Consider the following 23222-nt stretch of genomic DNA (forward strand, 5'->3'; position numbering starts at 1 on the left):
AGTGAAACGTCACTGTTTGACAGCAAAGAAGAAAAAAGAGAAATTTATCTTGAAAATGCAAAAATTTCCTCCGAATCTAGTTTGAACGTATTTTGTACTTCTGCCGGTTTGTTTTGAAAATAAGTATATAAGTAATGTTCCAAAACAACTGCTTAAAATTTCACTTTAAGATATCAATTTTACTAATTAATTTGCCAATTCGCTTCTCTGTATGCATCCTAACTGCTAAATAAATAGTAAGACTTGTGGCACATTTCCTGAATACTCTTCAGCATACTGTCATTTCTCAACATTTCACAACAAAGCGCAATTTTTTACGAGTTCATAAATGTATTGGTTTTCTTGTTGTTGTAATGACCTATATAAATGTTTCTTGTATAAAATAAGTTTATAAATAGATAGCATTCAGTAAGTTTTAATGTTTTAATGTAAATTTTAATTTATAAAAGTTGTATTTTGTGAGATTTTTTAATAAAGTTCTCGAAGTATGACTCATTTTATAAAATAATCTTAGGATTTTATTAATCATCTAATTGCATATCTACTCAAATTTTGATCATAGGCTCTTTCCTCTAAAATTTAAAAAGAAAAATTGCCTTAAAGTATTTATAAATAAATATTTAACTTTTTTTTTCAGCATGATATTGAAAAGTTTGATTGTCGTGGAAGAACTCCTTTATTACTGTCTGTTACTCTTGGTCGATTGGAATGTACAAGGGTGCTTTTAAAAGCAAATGCCAATGTTAATGTTGAAACAAAAGATGGATTTTCAGGTAATTTCGTTCTTTAATATTTAGAGAGTTTTTTCTTTTTTCCCTGTCCTCTTATAATGTTAATATCCCTTTCAAATTAAAGAAAGTAATAATGCATGCCCCTTAGAGAGCTCTTGGTCTCTTTCAATTTAGAATGGCAATTGTCTTTTCCTAAAATATTCTTTGACTTAATCTCTTGTTTCATAAAATTGCATTTCCATCTGTATTCAAATTGTTATACTATAAAATAGGGGTCTCCAAATTTTTTGCCCAAAGGGCCATATTTGAAAAAATTTCAAGACACACAGCCCCCCCCCCCCTCAGATAGCTCATCATACAAATTTAATTGTAATTCAGAATCACAGGCATATTTTTGTAGAACAATCAAAATGTGCAAAAAGTAAATTTTTTCGTAGAATATAAAAACACGTTTCCAGCTTTGCTGCAAATCTTCAGTTCTCATCCTCCAGATGTCAGAAAAATGAATATTATACCTGACATTTGTGAACAATTAGGTTAAAAGATAAAACAATTAAAATTACTTAAAAATTGATTCCGAATAGCTTTATTTGTGTGGCTACCAGGGTTGGCTTTCTGCCGGCAGAAACTAGTTTTTGCCGTGCCAGTGGCAGAAACTGGTTATAACCGGTAAAAAGCGGCAGAAACTGGCAAAAACTTAAAAGTGTCTTTAATAACTCAAGTAATTAGCAAATGATATTTGTTTAAGTCAACTAAAAAATTAAACATCATTTCATCATTTAAAAAAATAAAATCCAATGCTAGTGCCCTTGATTTAGTTCAGAAAGTGAACTTTTCAATTACAGAGGCTCATAGTATTTGGATTAATTTAACAAAGGATAAAAAATCATACGGGAGAGCTTGGAAAAGAGGAGGGACAAACAGAATTAAACGGGCATTACTGAATGTAATTTGCTCATTTATATGCTTCCTCTAAATTGTTTGTGATTGAAATTATAATGTCATGTGCTTCAAGAAGAAAGTGCCAGAATTTTACTTGCCTAGAATTTTGTACCTAATGTCACAGCTTTGCAAAACAAATTGGCCCCATTACTCAAAACTTATTTTTCTAGTCAAATTTTTACCACAACCCCAGTTACTACATGGTGAACCAGTAATACAGTAGATGAAAGTTTCACAAACATTGTTTGCTTCTTGATGCATTGTCTGCTAGCTCTTCTGTTTCAAGAATATTCTTAAGTTTCTCGTTTGTGCATATTAAATTGAGAACCTGTTTAGATTTTAGAACCCACCTTTTCGAAGACGCAATTGCAGGGTCCCAACAATGTAACATTTGATTTTGAATTGTGATAATTTTGCAATAAAATTACAGTGCTTAACAATTAATTATTTTTTCCATGCATTTTCTGTTGTATTTAAAGAATTAATTTTTCATTTTGTGAGTTTTTGCCAGTTTCAGCCACAAATGTGGCAGAAAGTGGTTTTTGCCATGCCGGTTTTAACCGGTTTCTACCAGTGGTTTTAACCACCTCGGCAGAAACTTGCCAACCCTGGTGGCTACCAAATCCGTGACATTTTTTTAAAATTAATCCCTCATTGGCTTAGGAATATCCTCCAACATCTTTTTCCTGTAGGGGAGAATCAGAAGAAATGGGACAATGCTGCATTCATGCCAAAACAAATTTTAAGAAAAAATATATTTCCAGCTTGTTCAGTAGATGTAGCAGCTTTGTACTTAAGTTGCTACATTCACTGGACAAGTTAAAAAAGCTTTTTTACATTTTATTTCAGAATAAATGCAACACTGTCCCATTCCTCCCAATTCTCTCTTTCTAATATTTTCCTCAATCAAACGTTCATCAGTTTGATTTTTCACAAAAAATGGACCCTGTGAAAAATCCTGGATAGACCCCTGATTAAACCGGGATTATTCAAAAGACTATTCTAAAAAAAGTGTTATGCAACTGAAATATCTCTGTCACTCAAACCCACTAAACACCTGTACTAGACCAGTGGTTCCCAACATTTTTGAGCCCATTGCCTCCCCCCCTTCCCCCGCCTCTTCTTTCTTGAAAAAACTTTAAGTTAGCACTATTGAGCATCGATTTATTGAAAGTATTGGTACCAAATTTTAATTTAAAGTAAAGTACATAACAAGCAAATTTTTTCAATCACTCTTAAACTAAAAAAAGCAAAAGTACCTTTTTTATGTTTTCTTCTTCTTCTTCTCTTTTTTTTTTTTTTTTTTTTTTTTTTTTTTTTTTTTTTTTTTTGTAGGAAAAGATTTAACTGAGATTATTGACTTACTTTTCAAAAACAAATGCATTTTTTATGAAACTATTTTCTTTTTCAAATTTGAAGTTGGTTGAATTAAAAACACACACTTAAAATACAATATTTAAAAAATTCAGTTATTAAACTTCAAAAACTTGGCAATAAATAATGAATTGATTCTTCAATGTTCAACCAAGTTGTGACGAAGAAGCTCCTGAACTTCATTTTTTTAAACTTGTGATTCCTTGTCTGAACTCTGAACAATTTGTTTCATATCTGTTTTAAATATCAAAATTCACTTAAGTTTGTTTTATCTTTAAAATACTCATTGTCCCACTATCGCTCTTCGAGAATTTTTTGCCCCCTTGAGGAACCAAATTGCCCCTTTGGAGGCAATCGCCCCCAGGTATTAGACAAATACTCTAATAAATTCATGGTCTCTCGCTGAGTGCCCCCATCCCCTTATTTTTCTTATTAGCCACTGGGAGAAAGTCTACAAAATGTCTTTCCGAAGAGTTATTGGATTTTTGTTTCTTTGTGAAGTGTGTTTCTTTGTTATTTAAAAATGGTTCCCTTTTCACACTTTTATATGCACCTAATCTCAGACAAAGCAAAAATATCCAATCACTTTTACAAATATAAATTTCTATATAATGCAGGCTTTGATAATTAAACTAAGTTTGAGCAGCGCAATGATCATAATTTTAAGTTTTAGTGAACTTATTGTAAGTTTTTCACTCAACTTTCGTTTTTAGTTCTTCATGAAGCAATAAGTACAGGTGACCCTGAGTTAATCCAAGAAATTTTGGAAAGAAGGGATTATCAGAGGTATAGCAGTCGTGTTGGTGGAATTCCTGAACTTCTTAAAAGGATTCGTGATGTAAGCATTTTTCTTCTCACTCTCTTTCTTATAAATTTATTTTTAATAAAACACTTTGTGCTTTGAAAATAAACTAGTAGTTTTCTAATGTATCAGAAAAAGGATTGACAAAAGCCATTTATATTTACATTTGTACATGAACCCATTCCCAGCAACAGTAAAGGCAGAAAAAAAGGGGACAGTTGTGCAACTTGACAGAAGAGGTAGTGTGGATTTCAGGCAGTAAAGAAATGAACTGTAAGCTACATCTTGAAATTTAAAGAAGAAAACAATAATAAAAACTGCAACATATTCATGAATTACTTCATGAGACAGTTGAATATTTTAAAATAATTTAAAATAAGTTTATAAACTAATTCTTTGAGCTGTATCATATTTTATTGCCATTCTAAACTTCCTTAATTAACTTATTAGACCAATTTTATTTTCAAAAATCATTGTAAATTTGAAATAAATAGAGACATACTGAGTACTCAGTACTCGGCCAATTTGCCGAGCTTAAATTGAAGCTTGTTATGCTTTAATGGAATAAATCTTTATTTTAATGACTCCAAAGGTGACAAAACTTATTTATTAAAAATGAGGTAAAAAAGGTTGGATAGTCATTGCCGACACATCAGTCCTGGTAAATAATAAGAGTAATGGCGCTATTGTTCTCACAAATATCGAGGCATGAAATGTTTGAAGAATGTTTCATGCAGTATGTTTATAGCTTCATTTTAAAGCACCTAAAGTTATTAATATAACTATTAGTCATTTATGTAATATAACTTATTTATTTCTGAGCAACTTTCAAATAAAATAGAATGTATCATAAATTTATTGAATGGCTTATGGTTCCAAGGATGCATGCAGGCTTTATCTTTTATTAAAGGAACAATTGTGCATAACTTAGAAGGCAATATTTTAAAAACAATAATTGTAAACAGACCATTCACATCATAAATTGTTGTACAATGAGCTTATGGTTGGGCTAGACCAAATTTTTGGCAAGGCCGATGCTTTGTTTCATCCCCAATCTAAAACTGCATCTGAAGTCAAGAAATTTGTGTTAGAAAGTTCCAAGTTTGAGTTCCTTGATTTTTGTCTAGCTGTAATAACCTTATGTAATATTTTTGGCCTCTTAAGATCTGGCCTCTTATCACCTTAAATTTGAATTTGTTCACATTTTTTTACATTTTTTACTTCCTTTTACAAAAAAGGAAGTATTGTATTCGAGAAAAAAATTTCACTCAAAAATCGACCTTAATTTTCATTTTATTCACCCTCGAATGAATATTTAGGGTTTTTTCGACTACACACGCGAAATATCTATAATGACGATTCCCGAGTTAATTACAATGAATTTTCTCATGACGTCTGTATGTACGTATGTATGTATGTGCAGATATATATCGCATAACTCAAGAACAGTAAATCCTAGAAAGTTGAAAATGGATACGTAGACTCCTAATGGGGTCTAGTTGTGCACCTCCCCATTTGGTTGCATTCGGGTATTTCTAAAGGGGTCTTTCCCCCTTCTTTGGGGGGAAATCATTGTTAATTTCGATGTAAACTCAAGTGGTGTTATAATTTGGGGGACACTTGGCGATATATCGCCAGTCTTTTGGTCACCAAGTTTTGCCACCAACTTGGCGACAAATTTGGCGATTTTTTTTCTTTTAATTTGGCTACTGTTGGTGATATTTTGAATCACATTAAAATTGCCAATAATGGGGAAATAAGATTAAATTGGAGTAAGAGGAAGTCATGGGATGCACATATCAGCTCGTTTTTCTGCGTAATTTGGAAACTGATCAGCTCGTTGATTTCGTTATTTGTGAATCTTATGTGTAATTTGTAATGTATCATCTCTTTTCAGACTCCTGACTTTTATGTGGAAATGAAATGGGAGTTTACTAGTTGGGGTAGGTTTTTAAATACTTTTTTTTCCCCTTTTGGTTTGTTAATTTACTTATAATCATATCACATAACATTCATTTTCAGTACCTCTGGTATCCAGAATGTGTCCGAGTGATACATATAAAGTCTATAAATCAGGTAATAATGCATGAATTATCTAAATACCCATTATCAATTGTTTTTAACTTGTGTTTTTGTTATTTATATGTTGGTTTCTTTATTTAAAGGATCAAATGTTAGAATTGATACAACATTATTAGGATTTGATCAGTCAAACTGGCAAAGAGGGAGTCGAAGCTATGTATTTAAAGGCCAAGGTAATCAAGATTTTGCAAATTATAATTCAATATTTTAGTTATTTAAACTAAAAGTTTTACTTTTCATCCTTGCTACCAAATGTGCTTCTAATGCTTTGGTCATTTACTACAATACAGTAGAACCTCATATATCTAGCCTTATTGATCGGATCTCCTGATAATCCGAATTAAGTTTGTAGACTTTAATGTGCAATTACATAAATAATAATTCACAAATATGATAGCAAGAACATAACTATAGGTCTGCAAACATCCACTTTTTATTTTGATATGTACAGCTTTGTAGATTGTACAATGCTTTTTTTAAATCAAATAACTATCATGTCATTATTTGAACATCAGCCAGAAACTTCTCCAGCTTATTCATACTAAAGCGTTTGCATGACCGTGCTTCCTTCAAATGTCACAGGTGCTTGAAACAGAAGATGGCAAATCAATTCTTTGTTAAAAAATGAAGTGAAAAATTATTTAATGTTTTTGTTGTCTTGTAAACAATTATGCGTAGTTGTGTTGTGAAACATTGTTTTTAATAAACAGTTTTGCAATGGGTACATAAACTGCAGTATCTACAAAAATAAGTTTTTGAGCTATTTGGTGAAACCGTGTTTTTGATTCCTTGCAAACACTAGTAAAACATTGGTATTTGAGATTCTTTAATACTTTATTTTCATTGGGAACCAAATAAGCAGATTTGTACAATAAGTAAAATAGATGACAAAAATGCAAAAGAAAAAATTGTAGATACTGCTGTTTACCTGCCCAGGGCAGAGTTAGTCTGCTTATTTGGAAATTTGTTTTGCTTCTTTTCCATTTTACTTGTAATTTTTCATTTCTCCAGACTGCTGTTGGTCCCATTTAGTCCGTATAAACGAGGTTGTACTGTGTTGTGAATATTGCTTAATTTGGGTTTAATCCAGTCCTTTTCTTTCATTCAAATCATAGATTACCAATTTATGAAAGCAATCAGATGTGACCGCAGCTACATCTTTTCACTTGATCACAGTGTTAGTGGTAATGAAGATCTTAAATTATATATATTTGACCTTAGAAACTAGCACTGCTGGTAATCTGCTTTGCATCATCACTAGCTATTTGCTTTGTAGAATCGTCATAGTGTACTGCAAGAAAAAAAAGAGAAAGAAAATGGCTTTTTGCTAAATATATTCATTGCTTTTCTATCTGGTGAACAATTGCAGTATCAGCTTTTAGCTTCGTGTTAGAATTTAAATATTTCTAGTTCCTAATCTCATTCATTAGTCATTATAAATAGTACAGCTCTGAACATTAAATAACTTTGAATCTTTCAGATAGATAATTTTATGTTTCATATTTTTTATTAATTTGCTACTAATGTAATTTTTACGTCAAATAAAGTAAGTTGTTTTATAAGCTGTAATTTACTGCCGCAAGCCTGGTCTAGAGAACTGCAAACATGTAGAAGCAGCTCGACTATGACATCCAGGTACTGTAGTGACACCATGCTTGCAGACTTTAGCTGGTGTGCTTAATTAATTTTAGCTACCATTGTGAGAGTAATCTCAGCTTCATTGAAAGGACATTGAGATAGCTCAGTTATGGCTATTCCAGATTGATGAGCCCAAATAAGCAAGTCGTATTTATACTGTTGATATATACTTGTAGGAAATTACTTTATTTCAGACAGAGTAAAGCCTTGATTGATGTTTTAAATACAGTATTTTTCCATGAGATCATGTAAAATCTGTACGTTTTTTAACTTGTCCCTTCTTGTGGGGTTTTTTTTTTTTTTTTTAAAGATAAATTTGTTTTCATTGATTTAAAATGTAAACTGTACTATCAATTTTGGTACTAAACCAATCTTTTTTTTTTCTAATAGAATAGATCTAAGTAGTTGCATCCAGAATTTAAAGCTGTTTCCCCTATTGGAAAAGTTTAAAAACATTTGACTTGATTTGCAAGACTAGAATCTAAAGGCTTTATATAGGGCAAAAGAATTTAACTGCAAGGAATTAAGCGATAAGGTTTTAAATTGGGTGAATAGAATGGCAGAGGGAAGGGAAAAATTTAACTGTGTATTCCTTACCTTAAAGTACCATTCTAAATTTATTGCATTTTTGAAAAAGCGTCATCTCCTTTCAAAATATATAAAGCATTTGTATTGTGACTTTATTATTCTGTTTAAAATCATTGATCAAAAGCAATGATCCTTGCTGGTTACTTGAGTCAGATAACAAGTTTTAGAAGTAGCAATTCGTACGAAGAGTAGTTAGTCAAATAGAGCAAAAAAATAAATTAAATGAAAGATAGAGAATAATACTGTCAGCCCCGCTTGATCTGGTAGCAGATAAATGAATACCCCTCTTATACAAATAAAACCTCCTGGAACTGAGTATTTCCCCATAGACGGGATGTTAAAGATCCTCGCTTAATTGAATAATTTCCCCCGGATAATGGAATAATATTTATCAGCTTTCGCAAATATTTTTGTTTAAATTTTTTTGAATAAATTAGAAATAAGTAAGAACAATTGTGGATGTAAAAATATAAAACAATGTTTTTTTGCCTTCAACAGGCTTGAAAAAACTTCTGTTTTTCATCAAAACATTCCCTCCATTCTATCTCATTTCTATTGCCATTGCAAAAAACAATAAAGAGCGCAATTGATAATTAAATTAATGACACAAAGAAATAGACACATTTCATGCGATAATAAATTGAAAAATATTAAATGTAAAACACGGCATACGAGAAGGGAAAAAGGACTTGGAAAAGTGTTCCCAAAATATTTTGGAGTTAGCAATCCACTATTACAGAATTTTTTTCAAAAAAAATTGTGCTGAAATAAGGTGAGAAGACAAACGTTTCATAACACAAGTTGAAATTTATTTTTTTATAATTTTCATACGTACTATAATCTTTACTAATAATAAAGCTGAAAATCTCTCTGTCTGGATATCTGTCTGGATGTCTGTGACGCGCATAGTGCCTAGACCGTTTGGCCGATTTTCATGAAATTTGGCACAAAGTTAATTTGTAGCATGGGGGTGTGCACCTCAAAACGATTTTTCAAAAATTAGATTTTGTTCTTTTTCTATTTCAATTTTAAGAACATTTTTTTAGCAAAATTATCATAAGATGGACAAGTAAATTACAAAATTATCATGACGTGGTGGAACTGTAACATTGGAGAGCAAATGAACATAGCTAATTGGCCAGAAATTCATCATCCATTATTTGTAAATATACAGGTGAACCAAATGACCATTTAATTTTCTACTACAGGCAAAACCGTGCGTGTACCACTAGTGTATTAATAAACAAATAAACTATTTTGATGTTTACTTGGCTTCTTTCAAAAACTTTTTACAAATAACATTAGTTATTTCCTTGATATAACCATTGATTTTAATTTTTAAGATAAATAATGTCAATTTAGAAAGGTAAAGGAAATTTCCCCACTTTATCAAATATTCCTCTTAATCGAATAATATTTCTTGAAACCGACAATATTCAATTAAGCGGGGCTGACAGTAAAAACATGTTTATAGCAGAAGTGAATATGAAAAATATTCTCTGATGTAGAGTAAATGTTCTTTGAATATGGAAAAATAAATTCTCTTACTCAATTTTTTTTTTTTTTTGACCGAATTAAACTAGTTTGAAATTCTACGTGTGGAGTATAATACCCCTTCCCAAGAAAAAAATGCTTGCTGCTCCTGTAAGAACAGTTGTCACTTTTATTACATTTGGAGAGTTCTTCACTTGTATGAAATTGCAGCTATTATTTTTTAATAAAAATATCTTGAATTGATAATTTTTTGTACTGTACTTTTTATTCTCAGAAAATAATTGACTACTAGCTGCGTGCCCGGCGTTGCTCGGGCTACCTAAAAAATGAAAGAGATGTCCAATTGATGTTTTTGTATTACTCTGACATCAGTTTCTAAAGCGCTAAGGAGTAAAAAATACGCGTAATGCAAGGTTTGCAAAACACCAGTAGAGCATATTTTTGGCAAAAATCTCTTTAAAGTTAATCATAGTTATCAATAATGCAAGTTATGAGTATTTTCAGTTAGCACAAAAGATGAAAATATATGCATTATCAATTATAATCTGTGCTCACTTTAAACTGAATGAAATCTGATAGACTATACCTGAAACATTTGTATGTACAATTAAGATCAGCTTTTTACATAAAATGACACATACTTTTTGGTTGCTTACGTGAAACTAAAGCACCAAGACTAAATAAATATCAATAAGCATTAATTTAATACCAAGCCATCAGATTCGAATTAAGCTCTAGTTAAAATCCTTAAAAAGAATATTTTTGTTCAACTCTGTTTCACTTAAAGAAATCCAAACAATCTTAATTTAACATGTTCTTTTAACGATACAAACTGTTATTTCAAAAATAGAAACAGGAAGGAAAAAGAGAGTTATTACCATTCGAAAACTCACCCATGTGACGGTAAAAAGTCCAACAAAATAAACATAATTAGTCGCACATCCTAAATGTACCAAAATATGAGGCCGGTGAATGATAAACTTACACTACAATCAATAAACATTATTAAAGAATCATTTTCATATGCTGAAAAGAGTTAAGAACGTTGAATGTAAAAAATAAAAAAGGACAGACGATAAAATAAAGGCTATGTCCGAATAGGGCAACCAATTTTAACCTAATTTAAAATGAAATTCTAGATGGAAACGTTGTTTTAAGATTTGGACAGCAGCCAAAAAATCTCTTTTAAAAGAATTATCAGAATTTTACTTGCTCACCAATATGCAAAATGGCAACAGGAAAGAAAAAAAAATTCCTGAATAACGTTATGTTAATTAACGTTTTAATTAATATCTCCGCTAATTAAAGTCGCAGAATTACGAGATTGGTCCTATTGTTTTCTTTGGAAAATTTCGAATTGATCGGTATCTCGTTTGACTCTCGATTCGCAGCGGTTCTCGAGAAGATAGATCTTCAGACAGACAGACAGACAGACGCGAACAGATTTTAATATTATAGTGGATAGTCACTACCAGAAAAAGTTATTATTTGCTTCTGAAAATTTTGTTTCTTAAAATAAAAGGTGTTCTCTAAGAGTGGCAAATGGTATTTTGTGCTTTGTTAAACTATAATTTTATAATGGGGTTGTTTCCAAAATTTTAAAAGTTTTTTTTTTTTTTTGAAAGAGCATGCTTAAAAACATAGGATCTGACCATTTTTGAAATAATTTGTCCAAGTGTAATATTTAAAAAAAATTATTTTAATCAGTGTGCTTTCATTGTTTACGCTTTTGCTCAGGGCCTGATTAACGCACGGTCCGGCGGGTCCGCGGACCTGGGCACCACAAATTTAGGGGCACCAAAATGGCCTAGTCTAAATTCCCATACTTCCTTTTTTTCTTTTAAAAAAAGCTTATTTTACTTTTTCTCGACTTTAAGGAAGAAGGGGCTCAAAATTTTTTAAAAATCAACTCAAAAACTCATAAAGTTAAAAAAATTTCGCGTAAAGAAGTCGTTGTTCCTTAGCACTGGAATTTCAGAAAAATTACTTGGATGACATAGATGAACATTTTCTAGAAGAATTAACACATTTTAAAATTTTCGCAAACGTAACCCTTCTCCTGGAGAATGTTTTAAAAGGATAAGATCACTAAACATTACACATACACCGAATGTGGATTCACCCCTGCAGCTTCTTCTTACCTTGCCTATCAGCAGCTGTTCCAGTGAACGTTCCTTTTCAATTTTGAAAAGAATCAAAAATCATTTGAGAAGCTGCATTTCTCAGGATAAGTTACAGGTGTTTTCCTTATTAACCACTGAAAATTCTGTGACATCAAACATAGATTTTGATTATTTGATCGACACATTTGCCTCTGTTAAAGCCATAACGAAGCCTTTTTAAAGCTTGCTGTCAGAATTAGTAAGAATTTTTTTTTTTTTTTTGCAGTTTTAAATTGTTTTTTTAACTCTTTTTCGCCTTAAGAGGCAACTGTGATTAGTTTGGTGACTATCAAGAGTTTAGTATTCAAATCCCAGGTTTCCTTTTTTAAATGTAGTAATGTTCCTTTAAAATGTAGTTTCTAGTATGAAACATTGACTTTAAAATTGTGCGGATTTTCTCATGGGGGAGGGGCACCAAATTCTACTCAGGACCTGGGCACCAGTTTGGCTTGATCGGGCCCTGCTTTTGCTGATGACATCACAAATGATGAAATGCTGTTCACTGATGCGATTCACAGAGTGATATTTAATTCGCATCTTTACTCATGAGTACTGGCAACGATAATGTTGATAGCAAGCGTAGAGCGCAATATTTAATTCACTGCTTGATTATCATAATGTGGAAACGCAATAGACAGATGTGGCAAAGTACATCATGAAAGTTTTTCTTGCTCCATATTATTATTTTTTTTGCTTATTCTATCAATTTCAGTGACTAAAAGTAGTATTTTTTACTGAAGGAAACAACACCATTGCGTTTCTTTTGTATTTGTATTCATATCCAGTCTGTAGATCATTTTTATCTGTATGTTTATTAAAACTAAAGATGGTAATGGTAAGTTATGTATTTTAATTATTGAGTTCTAATGCAGAAGACAGTGCAACAATGATGGAGATAGACCATGAATCAGGCCAGGTGTATGTTGAACAAATGAGAGTTCTCTCGCCTCAGCTAGATGATATGCACGCCTTCCGTCCTACTTCCGAATCAGTGTCTGCTCGCCTTACGACACCAATTGTCACTACATTTGTTGACACTGATAAAATCAATTTTGAAAGGTATTAATTCAATTTGGTATGGTTATTAATGGTTTTAGCACTTTAAGTTTATTGCTCCATTTTACAGGTTAGTTAGCAGTATTGTTTATTTTTCAAACTTCATGTCAAAGCTTTGAAATGTAATTACCGAAAAAATATTTACATTTCAAAGTCTTATGAACATTAAAAGTCTTATATTTTCTGGGCTAAATTAATCATAAAAACATGTAAAAAATTTAACTTTTTGAATCATTCAAAGAATAACTTTTTACTTCTGCATAATTTCATACAGAAAAGTATTTTTATTCCACTGTTACGTCATCAGTTTGTTTATGTCAAAATGATTTTTAAACAACCATGTACTTTCTAAATTTTAAAATGCAGAGTAGCAAGAGCATAATCTGAATTTCAATCTAACATTTAAAAAATAATTATACAAAAGTTTTTTTTTTTTTTTTGCAAAAGCTCTTGATTTTATATCATGGACCTTCAGTATCGCAGATACATAAGATTGGAGCTAAAAATTGAATTAAAGAAACTAACAAGTTTTAAAATGTATAAAACAATAAAATTATTAACAACAAAACAATAAAGAAATGTTCACCAGTTCAAAGGAGAAAAACTATGTATAAATACATGAAATACAAAATAATTCAGTCACTAAATGATCATCTTACAAAGAGAAGTTTTCAATTTGCGAAATTCGATGTTATTAATTTAGTTCTGAATTATTTAAATAAACACTTAAAGTTAGATAATTTCACAGGAGAAAGGAAAGTAGCAAGCTAATTTTCTTTATAAAAAATAATTCACTAAAATTAAATAATACTTTACAATAATGCAGCATTGCTGATATTTGTTGCAGTTAAAGCTGTTTCAAAAAATAATAATAATAATAACGTTGTTTTTAACTATGGTTGGATCAATGGTAACACATTAGTTTTATGATGAAATATTTATATTTTCCAGAAATAAATCTGGCATTTGGGGCTGGAGAAGTGATAGAAGTGAAGTTGTGAATGGTCATGAAAGCAAAGTATGTTATCAATTTGATTCGTTATAATTTTAGTTTTCTTATACTAATTTAAAATATATAAATAATTGTTAGCCATATTTAAAGCAACTAACCTTTTAAAAAAACTGTAAAATCCCTTGTATTATTCTACTATAATTTATGTACATAATGAATTTAAATTGTGTTTTTTGGTCACAGATTTTTACAAATTGATGTTTCTGTACTCAAAATTGCTTTTTGGTCATAGCCATTGATGAATGCTTGGAAATGTTTATTATATTTTAATTCTTTAAAAGTTGTGTTGTAAAGGGGTAGTAATATTTCACATAAGTCTCATTTCTTGGCTGATATTGGCTTTTGTATAGCAGAAAGGTTTTGTTTTTTACAAGACAGCTTATTGGGTTTAATACTACATATGTATACATTATTTAACATAGGATACAAAATGCAAAACAACCGCAATATCCTAACAAAAAAGTAACAAATAATCCCCAAAAGCACCAGAACTAGAATGTTATGATTATTCAAGTTTCTACAAATTTGACTCTGAATGATTTCTCTTTATCCTACTATTCCTTAATGAGTTATTAAATTTTCTTGACCTTACATTTCTTAAAACCATGATTTTTTATGACTTGTTAAAGCTTGTTTATTACCAAATTTAGTTTATTCCATTCCATATTGCCCAATTATTTTATATTTTCTTCCAAATGATTGTTTGCTTCTAACTTTTGCTAGTAAAAAATACTTCAAAAATTGATTTTCATGAAAAAAAAATTCGTAGAAAATCATTTACTTTCTTCATCTTAAATGCAGAGCAAAATAAAAAATAAAGTTTTTTTTTACACTTTCCATTGTGGAAAATATCCATCGAACCTCAAAAGTCGATACTTTGCTTGTTAGGGTTTTTCTAATTCCTATTTCTCGTTGTAAAATTCCTATGAAATTGAAACTCACTATTGTTTTCCCCTTGATATTATACTCCGTTGCTGAAGGTTTATCTAATATCTAGTATCTAGCTAGTAATAGTTTTTTAAATTTTACATAGTAATTTTTCCCCCTTTTCAATTTTTCATTTTGTTCCCATTGCATTTTCAAATATTACAATGTTAATACACCAGCTTTGTACTCCACAGTTATGTGATATAAAAAAGTAAATGAATACATAATGACCAATAATTTTTATCTAGGTTTTTAGTGCAAACAATGTTGAACTTGTTACAAAGACGAGAACAGAACATTTAACTGAAGCTGATAAGATTCGGCATAAAACCTCCCGATCTCCACTACAATCATTATTGGGCATTGTTGAAGTAGAAGAAAAGAACCCCTCTGCAGTAGTCAATGGTGTAAGTATTATGCAATTTCAAAATGACCATAGTGTCTACTGAACTACTTAATGTATGATGAATGTATAAATAAATGATAGTTAATTTCTAATTAACTATAGTTAATTAGAAATGATAGTTAATTTTAATGATTAGAATAAAAACAAATTCTGTACCAAACAAAATTGTAGTTGCTGCAGGATCTTATGTTCAATGCCCACAGGCACACATAGTCTACTTTGTGTGAAGTGTCAAACTGTAATTTAGTTTGAGTTTTCAGATGTTTTATAGAATGCCTATTTGCTTTTTAAAAAAATCTACATTCTTATACAGGAAAGTAAAAATTCAACAGTAAATCCTTGTCATATCACTCCAGAAGAGTATTTTAATCCGGAAGTAGACTTAGGAGGAAGGGATATTGGTCGTCCTCGAGAAATTTCTACGAAGGTTCAAAAGTTTAAAGCCAATTTATGGCTTTGTGAAAATTATCCTTTATCTCTTCCAGAACAGGTAATAAAGCTTTTAATTGAGGTAATTTTTTTAAAAAAATATATATTTTAGCATGTAATGCATAACGGTATGAATTTTGATGTTTGATTTGGTATTTATGCAGATCCTGCCAATTGTTGATCTTATGGCTATTAGCAGCACCCATTTTGCAAAATTGAGAGATTTTATAACACTACAGTTACCCGCTGGCTTCCCTGTTAAGATTGGTAAGATTTAAGTTTTGTTTACTGTCTTCAATAATTGAATAGTTTGAAAATATGGTATTTGAGAAATTGTCAAAAATTATATGTGTTACCGTTAAAGTATATAATGCAGTTTTTTTATAGAATACCTAGTTATTCCATGAAATAACTGATCGTGTCTATTAAAGTGTGTAATATGTTATTAATTTGACACTTTTAGCTAGTTATTCTATGAAATAACTACGTATTCTATAAATTAACTAATGAGAGAGAGTTAAAGTGTACAATAAACAATTTATCTAAAATGAAATAACTAGGTATTCTATAAATAAACTAATGATAGACAATTAAAATGAAAAAGAAGCAATTTATCCAATTTATGCAGTGTATAAATGGTATTTATGGAAACGTACCATAAAATCATTTGTTACAACAAGGATTACCAAAATGACACTTGGAATTACAAAGAACATTATTTCTAAAACAAAAACATTTTTTGTTGACACATTGGGTTTAACACGAACATTTTAGGGATAACACAGGAGTGGAAGGTAAATGTATTTGTCGGACAATGTATATGATATAGATTATTTTACTTTAACGGGCTGCAGATCGTAATTTTATGAAATAATAGTTAAACCATGAAATACAAGAGAGTTTTACACTTTAACGGACACGATCAGTTATTCCAGGAAATAACTAGGTATTCTATAAAATATTGAATTTCATATTTAAACGGTAACATATACACTTCTTATGACTTTTTAATTTCTTGCAAACCAACATTGGGGAGATGTGGTTGTTTCTCCAGTTTACTGTGGCTCTCCTCATAATTTCTGTGGTTTCAAACTCTAAGTATTTGAACTATATATTTTGTAAATCTTCTCCTTTGTGATATATTATTTAAAAAGAATCATCATTTTATGAAAAAAATATTAATTAAAAATAGGACTGAGGAACTAGAATTAAAAGATTAGATATGGCAAATGTAGCACATTACATCAGTAACTGGTAACTTGTGCCAGAATCAAAGTATTCACAGTTGAAGAAAACTACTCATCATGTAATTTATTTTTGAGGGGCAACTTATTAGTATGAATCTGTACTCTTTCATGAATTTTATAAAATCAAAATACTGTGGAGCACCGTTTATATGTTTCTCTTTTATATGTTTTTAAATTGGTCCCTGCTGAGTCTAATACGCATTTACAAGTACCTATGACACGATTTTTCACTTATACGCTTTTTCCATACAGTCCCTACAAAAACATATAAACGGTGCTTCACTATATAATTTATAGGGCTCGACCGATGGCATTTTTTGGCCGATGGGCCGATGCCGATTGTTTAAAGATGGCCGATGGCCGATTGTTTTCCTCCAAATGGCCGATTGCCGATGGCCGATGCTGTTGGCCGATGGCAAAAAAAAAAAAAAATCTAACAGAAATAAATTGATAAGATTGTCAGGGATTTAAAGGATTATTGATTCATTTCACTTTACTTCCTTTCTACAAATAAGGAATTGTAATCCCCCCCCCCCAAAAAAAAAATCAGATTTCGACCTAAATTTTTATTTTACGATCATCCAATTTAAACTGTTCAACTGTTAAACTGTGTTTCCAATGTTCATGCATATGTACCTAAGAACATATAGATGATCGAAATATCCATTTTGAAAGTCTCCTTAGTTAATTATCGCAAATTCTCTTGTGATGTTTTCATGCGCGTAAACTTACTCAAAAAAGTTATGAAATTGTAAGTTGAAAACTCATACGTAGGTAGTATGATCTAAAAGTTCGAGGACAAGTTGTATAAAAATTTACCGTGAATCTATCTACAAAATAGTCACCTTGAACGACTATGCACTTCTGACACCGTTCGTATAGCTTTTAGAAGGACTCCTGGAAGACATTTATCGCAACCTCCTGTAAGACCTCTTTCGCTGCTGTTTTGACTTCATCGTGGGGAAGAAGGCGACTTTCATGTTGAGGATGCACGGTTCGATTGGTCAATACTATGATATGACAAACCAATAACATCACGTTTCGTCGGACTTAGCTCCGTGTGATTTTTACCTGTTCCCAGCAAAAAAAAAAAAAACATTTGCATGGACGCCGCTTTCTTCCGTCAGGAGAAGATAAAGCTGCATCACAGAATGTAGCGAAAAATGGCTTCCAGGAGTTTTTCCAAAAGTTATATGAACACTGGCAGAAGTACACAGTCCCTCAAGATGACCTTTTGTAGGTGGATGTGCTTCGGTAATGTGAACTATTCTAGGTAAGGTTTTATACAGCTTGTCCCTCGAACTTTTGGATCATACTACGTACAATCTGTATAGGGTGTAATTATGCTTCTCCTTTTTTGACTGCTGTATGATGGAAGACAAAGAACAACAGCCAAAAAAAAAAAAAAAATGGAGGGGAAACAAAGAGACAGTCTTAACCAATTGATTTTTTTTTTTTAAATTGAACATATAACTAAGATTTCAGTATTATTGTAATAATGTTTGGATTTAGGTAAACTAAACATAGTTAAAAAGCATTAAATTATGTTGTTTAATCATTCAAAAAAAAAAAAAAAGCTATGAAACCGTCAACAAAGTACGCTATTAAAGTGGAAAGATTGCACGTAGACATTTTTTAGTCATCAAGTTAAACAAAAAAGGTAACAGATAAATTATAATATTAAATCATAATAGGAATATTTTTATACTTATTTAAAATTTATGAGTAGAAAAGTTGGCATTTTTCATAAAATGTATAACAGTGACATAAATTTTGCGGAAAAAGGAAATAGCCATGAAATGAGCGAGGTTCTTAAAACGCAGCTACAATAAACAAACTCAATATTTACACCAAGTTAATAACTGAATACATATATATACTACTTGATTTGATGTTTGCACACGTAATATTGAACAATTTGATTGATTAATCTTTTATGAAGCACTACAATCACGTTCAAATTAAATTTTTCAATTTAACAATAATTTTCTGAAATTTAAAAAATTGCATAGTAGAAAATCCTTGAAGCTTTTCTATAACATATTATTAAACATATAATGAAAACGAAAATAACTTATTCATTGATTTTATATAAATACATAAAAATAGTTACAACAGAAAAAAAAATCGATCGCTATTAATGATGCAGAAAAGGTGACGCATTACAAAATATAGGTGAAACAAATATAAAAAATACGCAAAATGACATTTCTTGACCAAAATAAATAATCACTAAATATTTAAGAAATGCTTGAAACGACGAGGGTGGATTAGGGGGTCACCCTCTGATTTTGGAGTAACTCACAATGTTAAACTTCGGCCCCAACTTCGGCTTAATTTTTTTAGTTCAAAACCGCTACCACCAATGCCTCGGAAGAGTTTCTGAATCTACTTCAGCACTTCCGAAGAAAAAATTCAAAATCCCTTTGTTTTCCGAATTATGTCACCATTCAAAACGTCTTTAATCAATTTCTAATTAATGCTCTAAATTCTCCCTAAACAATAGATAAAACTTGAAAAAAAAAATATCTAATTTTATGAATGGTGTTAGTTTTAAACAACTCGGAAGTACAACTTTAGTTTAATTTCAGAAATTGAGGGAGTGGGAGGAGGAGCACGCAAGTGTTCTCGGAAATACAAAAAATAGTCGTAAAAAATAAAGTTCAAAATAATCATAAACATTGAGCAGAAAAACCCTTTTAAAACTTGCACCCGAGTTTGTTTTGACGTGCAGTGGCGGATTTAAAATGTAGCAAATGTTGCATTTGCGCGAGAAGGCCCCATAACCATAGGGGCACCGTAGGAGTTACAAAAATGCTTTCGATAAATGTTTTACAACTTTTGTGATAGAGAAATACGGCGCCAAAATGTATTTCGACGGGCCCCAAACTTGTAGCTCCGCTGAAGCGATACAGAAAATACTGCATTACTGTGATACATATTACAAACATCGAAAAATTAAAAATTACCGTCGGTTCAATGGGAATCGAACAAAATGAAACAAAACCGGTTTCGCCATCTCATATTTGTTTCCAAGGTCTCCAATTCTGCAATATATCACCAAATGATCGTCAGTCTGAGACGCTATATTAGTTTTGCATTGAAATAAGTTATTAATAGCCACAAAAAAACAGTTAATAGGCTTTTTAGAACACCCGATCGAAAACAACAAGAAGTTCTGTCTAGAACTAGACTAGCCTACTTTCCCGTATACCCATACTACTTTCTAGTACCTGATCAATAATCTCAAAAATAGCTAAAATCGCAAATTTTTTCAAACATATTTTTAAAATACTTTAAGCTGATTTCTAGGAATAAAATATTCCTCACTCATCTAAAAAAATTAGATGCGTTAAAAAAAAGAAAAAAAAAACCGAACAAATAAAATCGCAGCAAGTTTTAAACAAAGCAGCTAATACACTTTTTTCCATTAAAAAAAATCTTTAGCAGCTTTCAAAACGAAAGAATAATAATTAAAATTAATAAGCTCATTAAAATGAATACATGATATCAAAAAAAAAAAATCGTTTCTTTTTCCCCTGTTGCCAAAAACATTATTTTAAATGAATTAATGCACTTACCAAAAAAAAAAAAAACAATAAAATGTAAACTTAAAGAAATAATTTTCTTTGTCAAAAAAAAAAAAAAATCGTCTGCGCATATCTTAATGTAGAAACATAAATGACTTCGAGTTTATTCGCCAAAAACTGAGTACCTAAATTGTAACTTTAGCGTAAAAATAAAAACAAATCATATCAACAATAAATATTTCACAGTTAAAACCATAGCTGCGGAGTCGAAGTCGGAGTCAATCTCATTTTGAGATAAAGGAGTCGGAGTTGAATATTTAAGAATCGGAGTCAGTCATTTGTCCTCCGTGTATAAATTTTTGCCAAAACTACGAAGTCAGAGTCGAAGTCGGGGAGTCGGAGTCCGATTAATTGTCGGGCACAGGAGTCGGAGTCCAGTGCCCCTAAATTCTCGGAGTCGAAGTCTGGAGTTTGGCGTCAAGAGTTATTTAGAACAAAATTTGTTTGAAGTAAATCCGCCTTCAAGTGCGGAATCTACATTGACTTTCAGTTTCCCCGTAGGCGCTATTGTTAAGGGATTTGAACTGTTCAAAATTGAACGGAAAATTGTTCAAATCAAAAAGATATTTTATATACAAGTTTTTCGTCAAAATCTTTTTGCTACAAAGCTTGTTTGAAGCAAATTCGCTTCACAATTCGGAATTGCCTTGAATTTCCCCGTAGGCGCTAATGTTAAGTTTTTTTGAACTGTTCAAAATTGAACAAAAAATAGTTCAAATCAAAAAATGAAGTATAGGAATGAGGTGTCCTCACCGAGATCTTTCGAACAAAAAAAGTTTTTTCGAATCGGACTATTCATTCAAAAGTTATTAGGGGGGACAGACAGACAGACCGACAGACAGACAGACCGACAGACAGACCGAGAGACATTTTTCCCCATCTCAATAGCTTACTTTCCAATTTTGAATTTTTCAATATTTATCTAATTATTTTATTTATTTTTGACTTTTTTTTGTTTTTCGGGATATTTTTGAGCTGCATTAAGCCTTCTTTCATGCTTTTTTCTTCTTTCTCTGACTTTTACTGGGAAAGTAGGCTAAAAAGGGAAAAGCCACAACTGGAACGTGCGCACTTCCCACAGGCGAAAATTTAGCCTTCTACAGCTTACCATTTTTTAGTTATGACTTATGAGAGATACATACGTACATCCAGCCGCAAGAAACAACGCAATAATTAACGTGTTTGGTATCTGAATGCATTATTAAAAACTCTCTCTTTCAGGGGTGACTAAAATATAAATTCAGACTGAAATTTAAGTAAACAATTTTGTTTGAAAACAATAACTCCCTTTACTTTGCATTAAAAAGTAAAACGAAGGTCTTTTTTTTTCAAAAACATCGGCCAATTCCATCGGCTTTTCGATGTTTTTAAGGCCGATGGGCCGATGTTTCCTGCAAGTTAGCATCAGCCGCCGATGCCGATGCCGATTGCTAAATTGTTGAACCATCGGCGCCGATGCATTGGTCGAGTCCTAATAATTTACAGTTGATAACTAATCATGTTAAGACTTTGAATATGGCTTTAACAAATTTAGATCTTAATTAAATGTGTACATTTTATTGCATTTTATTTGTATTCATATCAAAATGATTGTGAAGAAGTTCATGCGGAGGGATCAGAATTCATAAAAAAGATATAGAAGAAATTTCATGATGGCCACAGCATACTAGTTTGAAGTGTTAAAAGCATTTGAAAGAATTTTAATATACTTTTTACTCAAAGAGCAATCTGTTTCTGAGTTTTTGTATTCTATTTTTTATCTTTTGATTTCATTACTGCCAAAGTATGCTGCAGCAATTATACAACGAACATTTAATAACAATCACTAAACTTCATCTGAAATTAATTTTTGACATGCCTTTATGATTTTAGAAATTCCACTTTTCCATGTACTAAATGCTAGAATCACTTTTGGAAATATTTTTGCTCTTGATGAAGCTGTGCCTGGTGTCACGCCAATCGAAGAAGAAAAAGCTGTAGCATGTGTATTGGATGACAATTGCTTTGATGTACCTTCTGGTTATGTACGCCTAGGTAAGAATTAGTAGTTCGTTATTCAGTTTAAATGTTTGACATGTACAGTAAAATCTCATTTCACTGAATACCAATACAGTGAAACATCTGTCTAGAACCAAATAAATGTTCAGTCCCATTTTAACTGTCATTACATTGCTTGAATAACAACAAAAATCCCGTTACATTGAAGAAAATTTCTGTTTCTTTCAAGTTTGTTGTATTGGGGATTAGCTGTATTTGTACTGAGTTTATTACTGAGTTGACCTTATAGTGCCAAATATATTTTAGTTTCAACTGTTTTTGCTGACATACTTACAAAACTTGTAACGTTTAAAAATAAATGTATCTCATTTTAATGAAATTGAAAAAAATGTATAAAAACAGAATACAATTGTTTCAACCCAGCTAAAGCAAAAAGTTACATGGAGATTATACTTTGTGTGCGGGTGTTTTTTTTCCTCCCCTCCCCTGCTGCTCATAGATCATATTAAATATTGTCTAATATACAAGTATTGATGAGATCCATATTGTACAGTACATCTAATGTATTATATATAAATATTTTTTGTCACAAGATAATGAAAATCGTCAAATATCAGGGTTCAAAAATATGATATTTTCGAATATATCCAATATTTTGATATATATCGGATATTTTGATATATATCCAATATTTTCAATCAGCACAAACTAAAGCCTTCAAAATAGTAAATGCACATCCTCAAA

The 23222-nt window shown here is 31.0% G+C and overlaps 1 protein-coding gene across 2 annotated transcripts in view; it reads left to right on the forward strand.

Moving 5' to 3' along the window:
* LOC129222881 (ankyrin repeat domain-containing protein 13D-like) overlaps positions 1–23222 on the forward strand; it is a 35243-nt gene that overhangs the window by 5059 nt on the left and 6962 nt on the right. The window contains exons 2-12 of one of the 2 annotated variants that reach the window (XM_054857442.1): positions 638–773; positions 3761–3885; positions 5747–5792; positions 5872–5925; positions 6015–6104; positions 12686–12872; positions 13821–13887; positions 15057–15215; positions 15528–15704; positions 15808–15910; positions 22353–22514. In XM_054857442.1, coding sequence (XP_054713417.1) covers positions 638–773; positions 3761–3885; positions 5747–5792; positions 5872–5925; positions 6015–6104; positions 12686–12872; positions 13821–13887; positions 15057–15215; positions 15528–15704; positions 15808–15910; positions 22353–22514 — 1306 coding nt within the window. The remainder of the gene's footprint in view (positions 1–637; positions 774–3760; positions 3886–5746; positions 5793–5871; positions 5926–6014; positions 6105–12685; positions 12873–13820; positions 13888–15056; positions 15216–15527; positions 15705–15807; positions 15911–22352; positions 22515–23222) is intronic. The other variant, XM_054857443.1, reaches the window with a different exon arrangement.

This window comes from Uloborus diversus, chromosome 5 (genome assembly GCF_026930045.1).
Source record: "Uloborus diversus isolate 005 chromosome 5, Udiv.v.3.1, whole genome shotgun sequence".
Lineage (NCBI taxonomy): Eukaryota > Metazoa > Arthropoda > Arachnida > Araneae > Uloboridae > Uloborus > Uloborus diversus.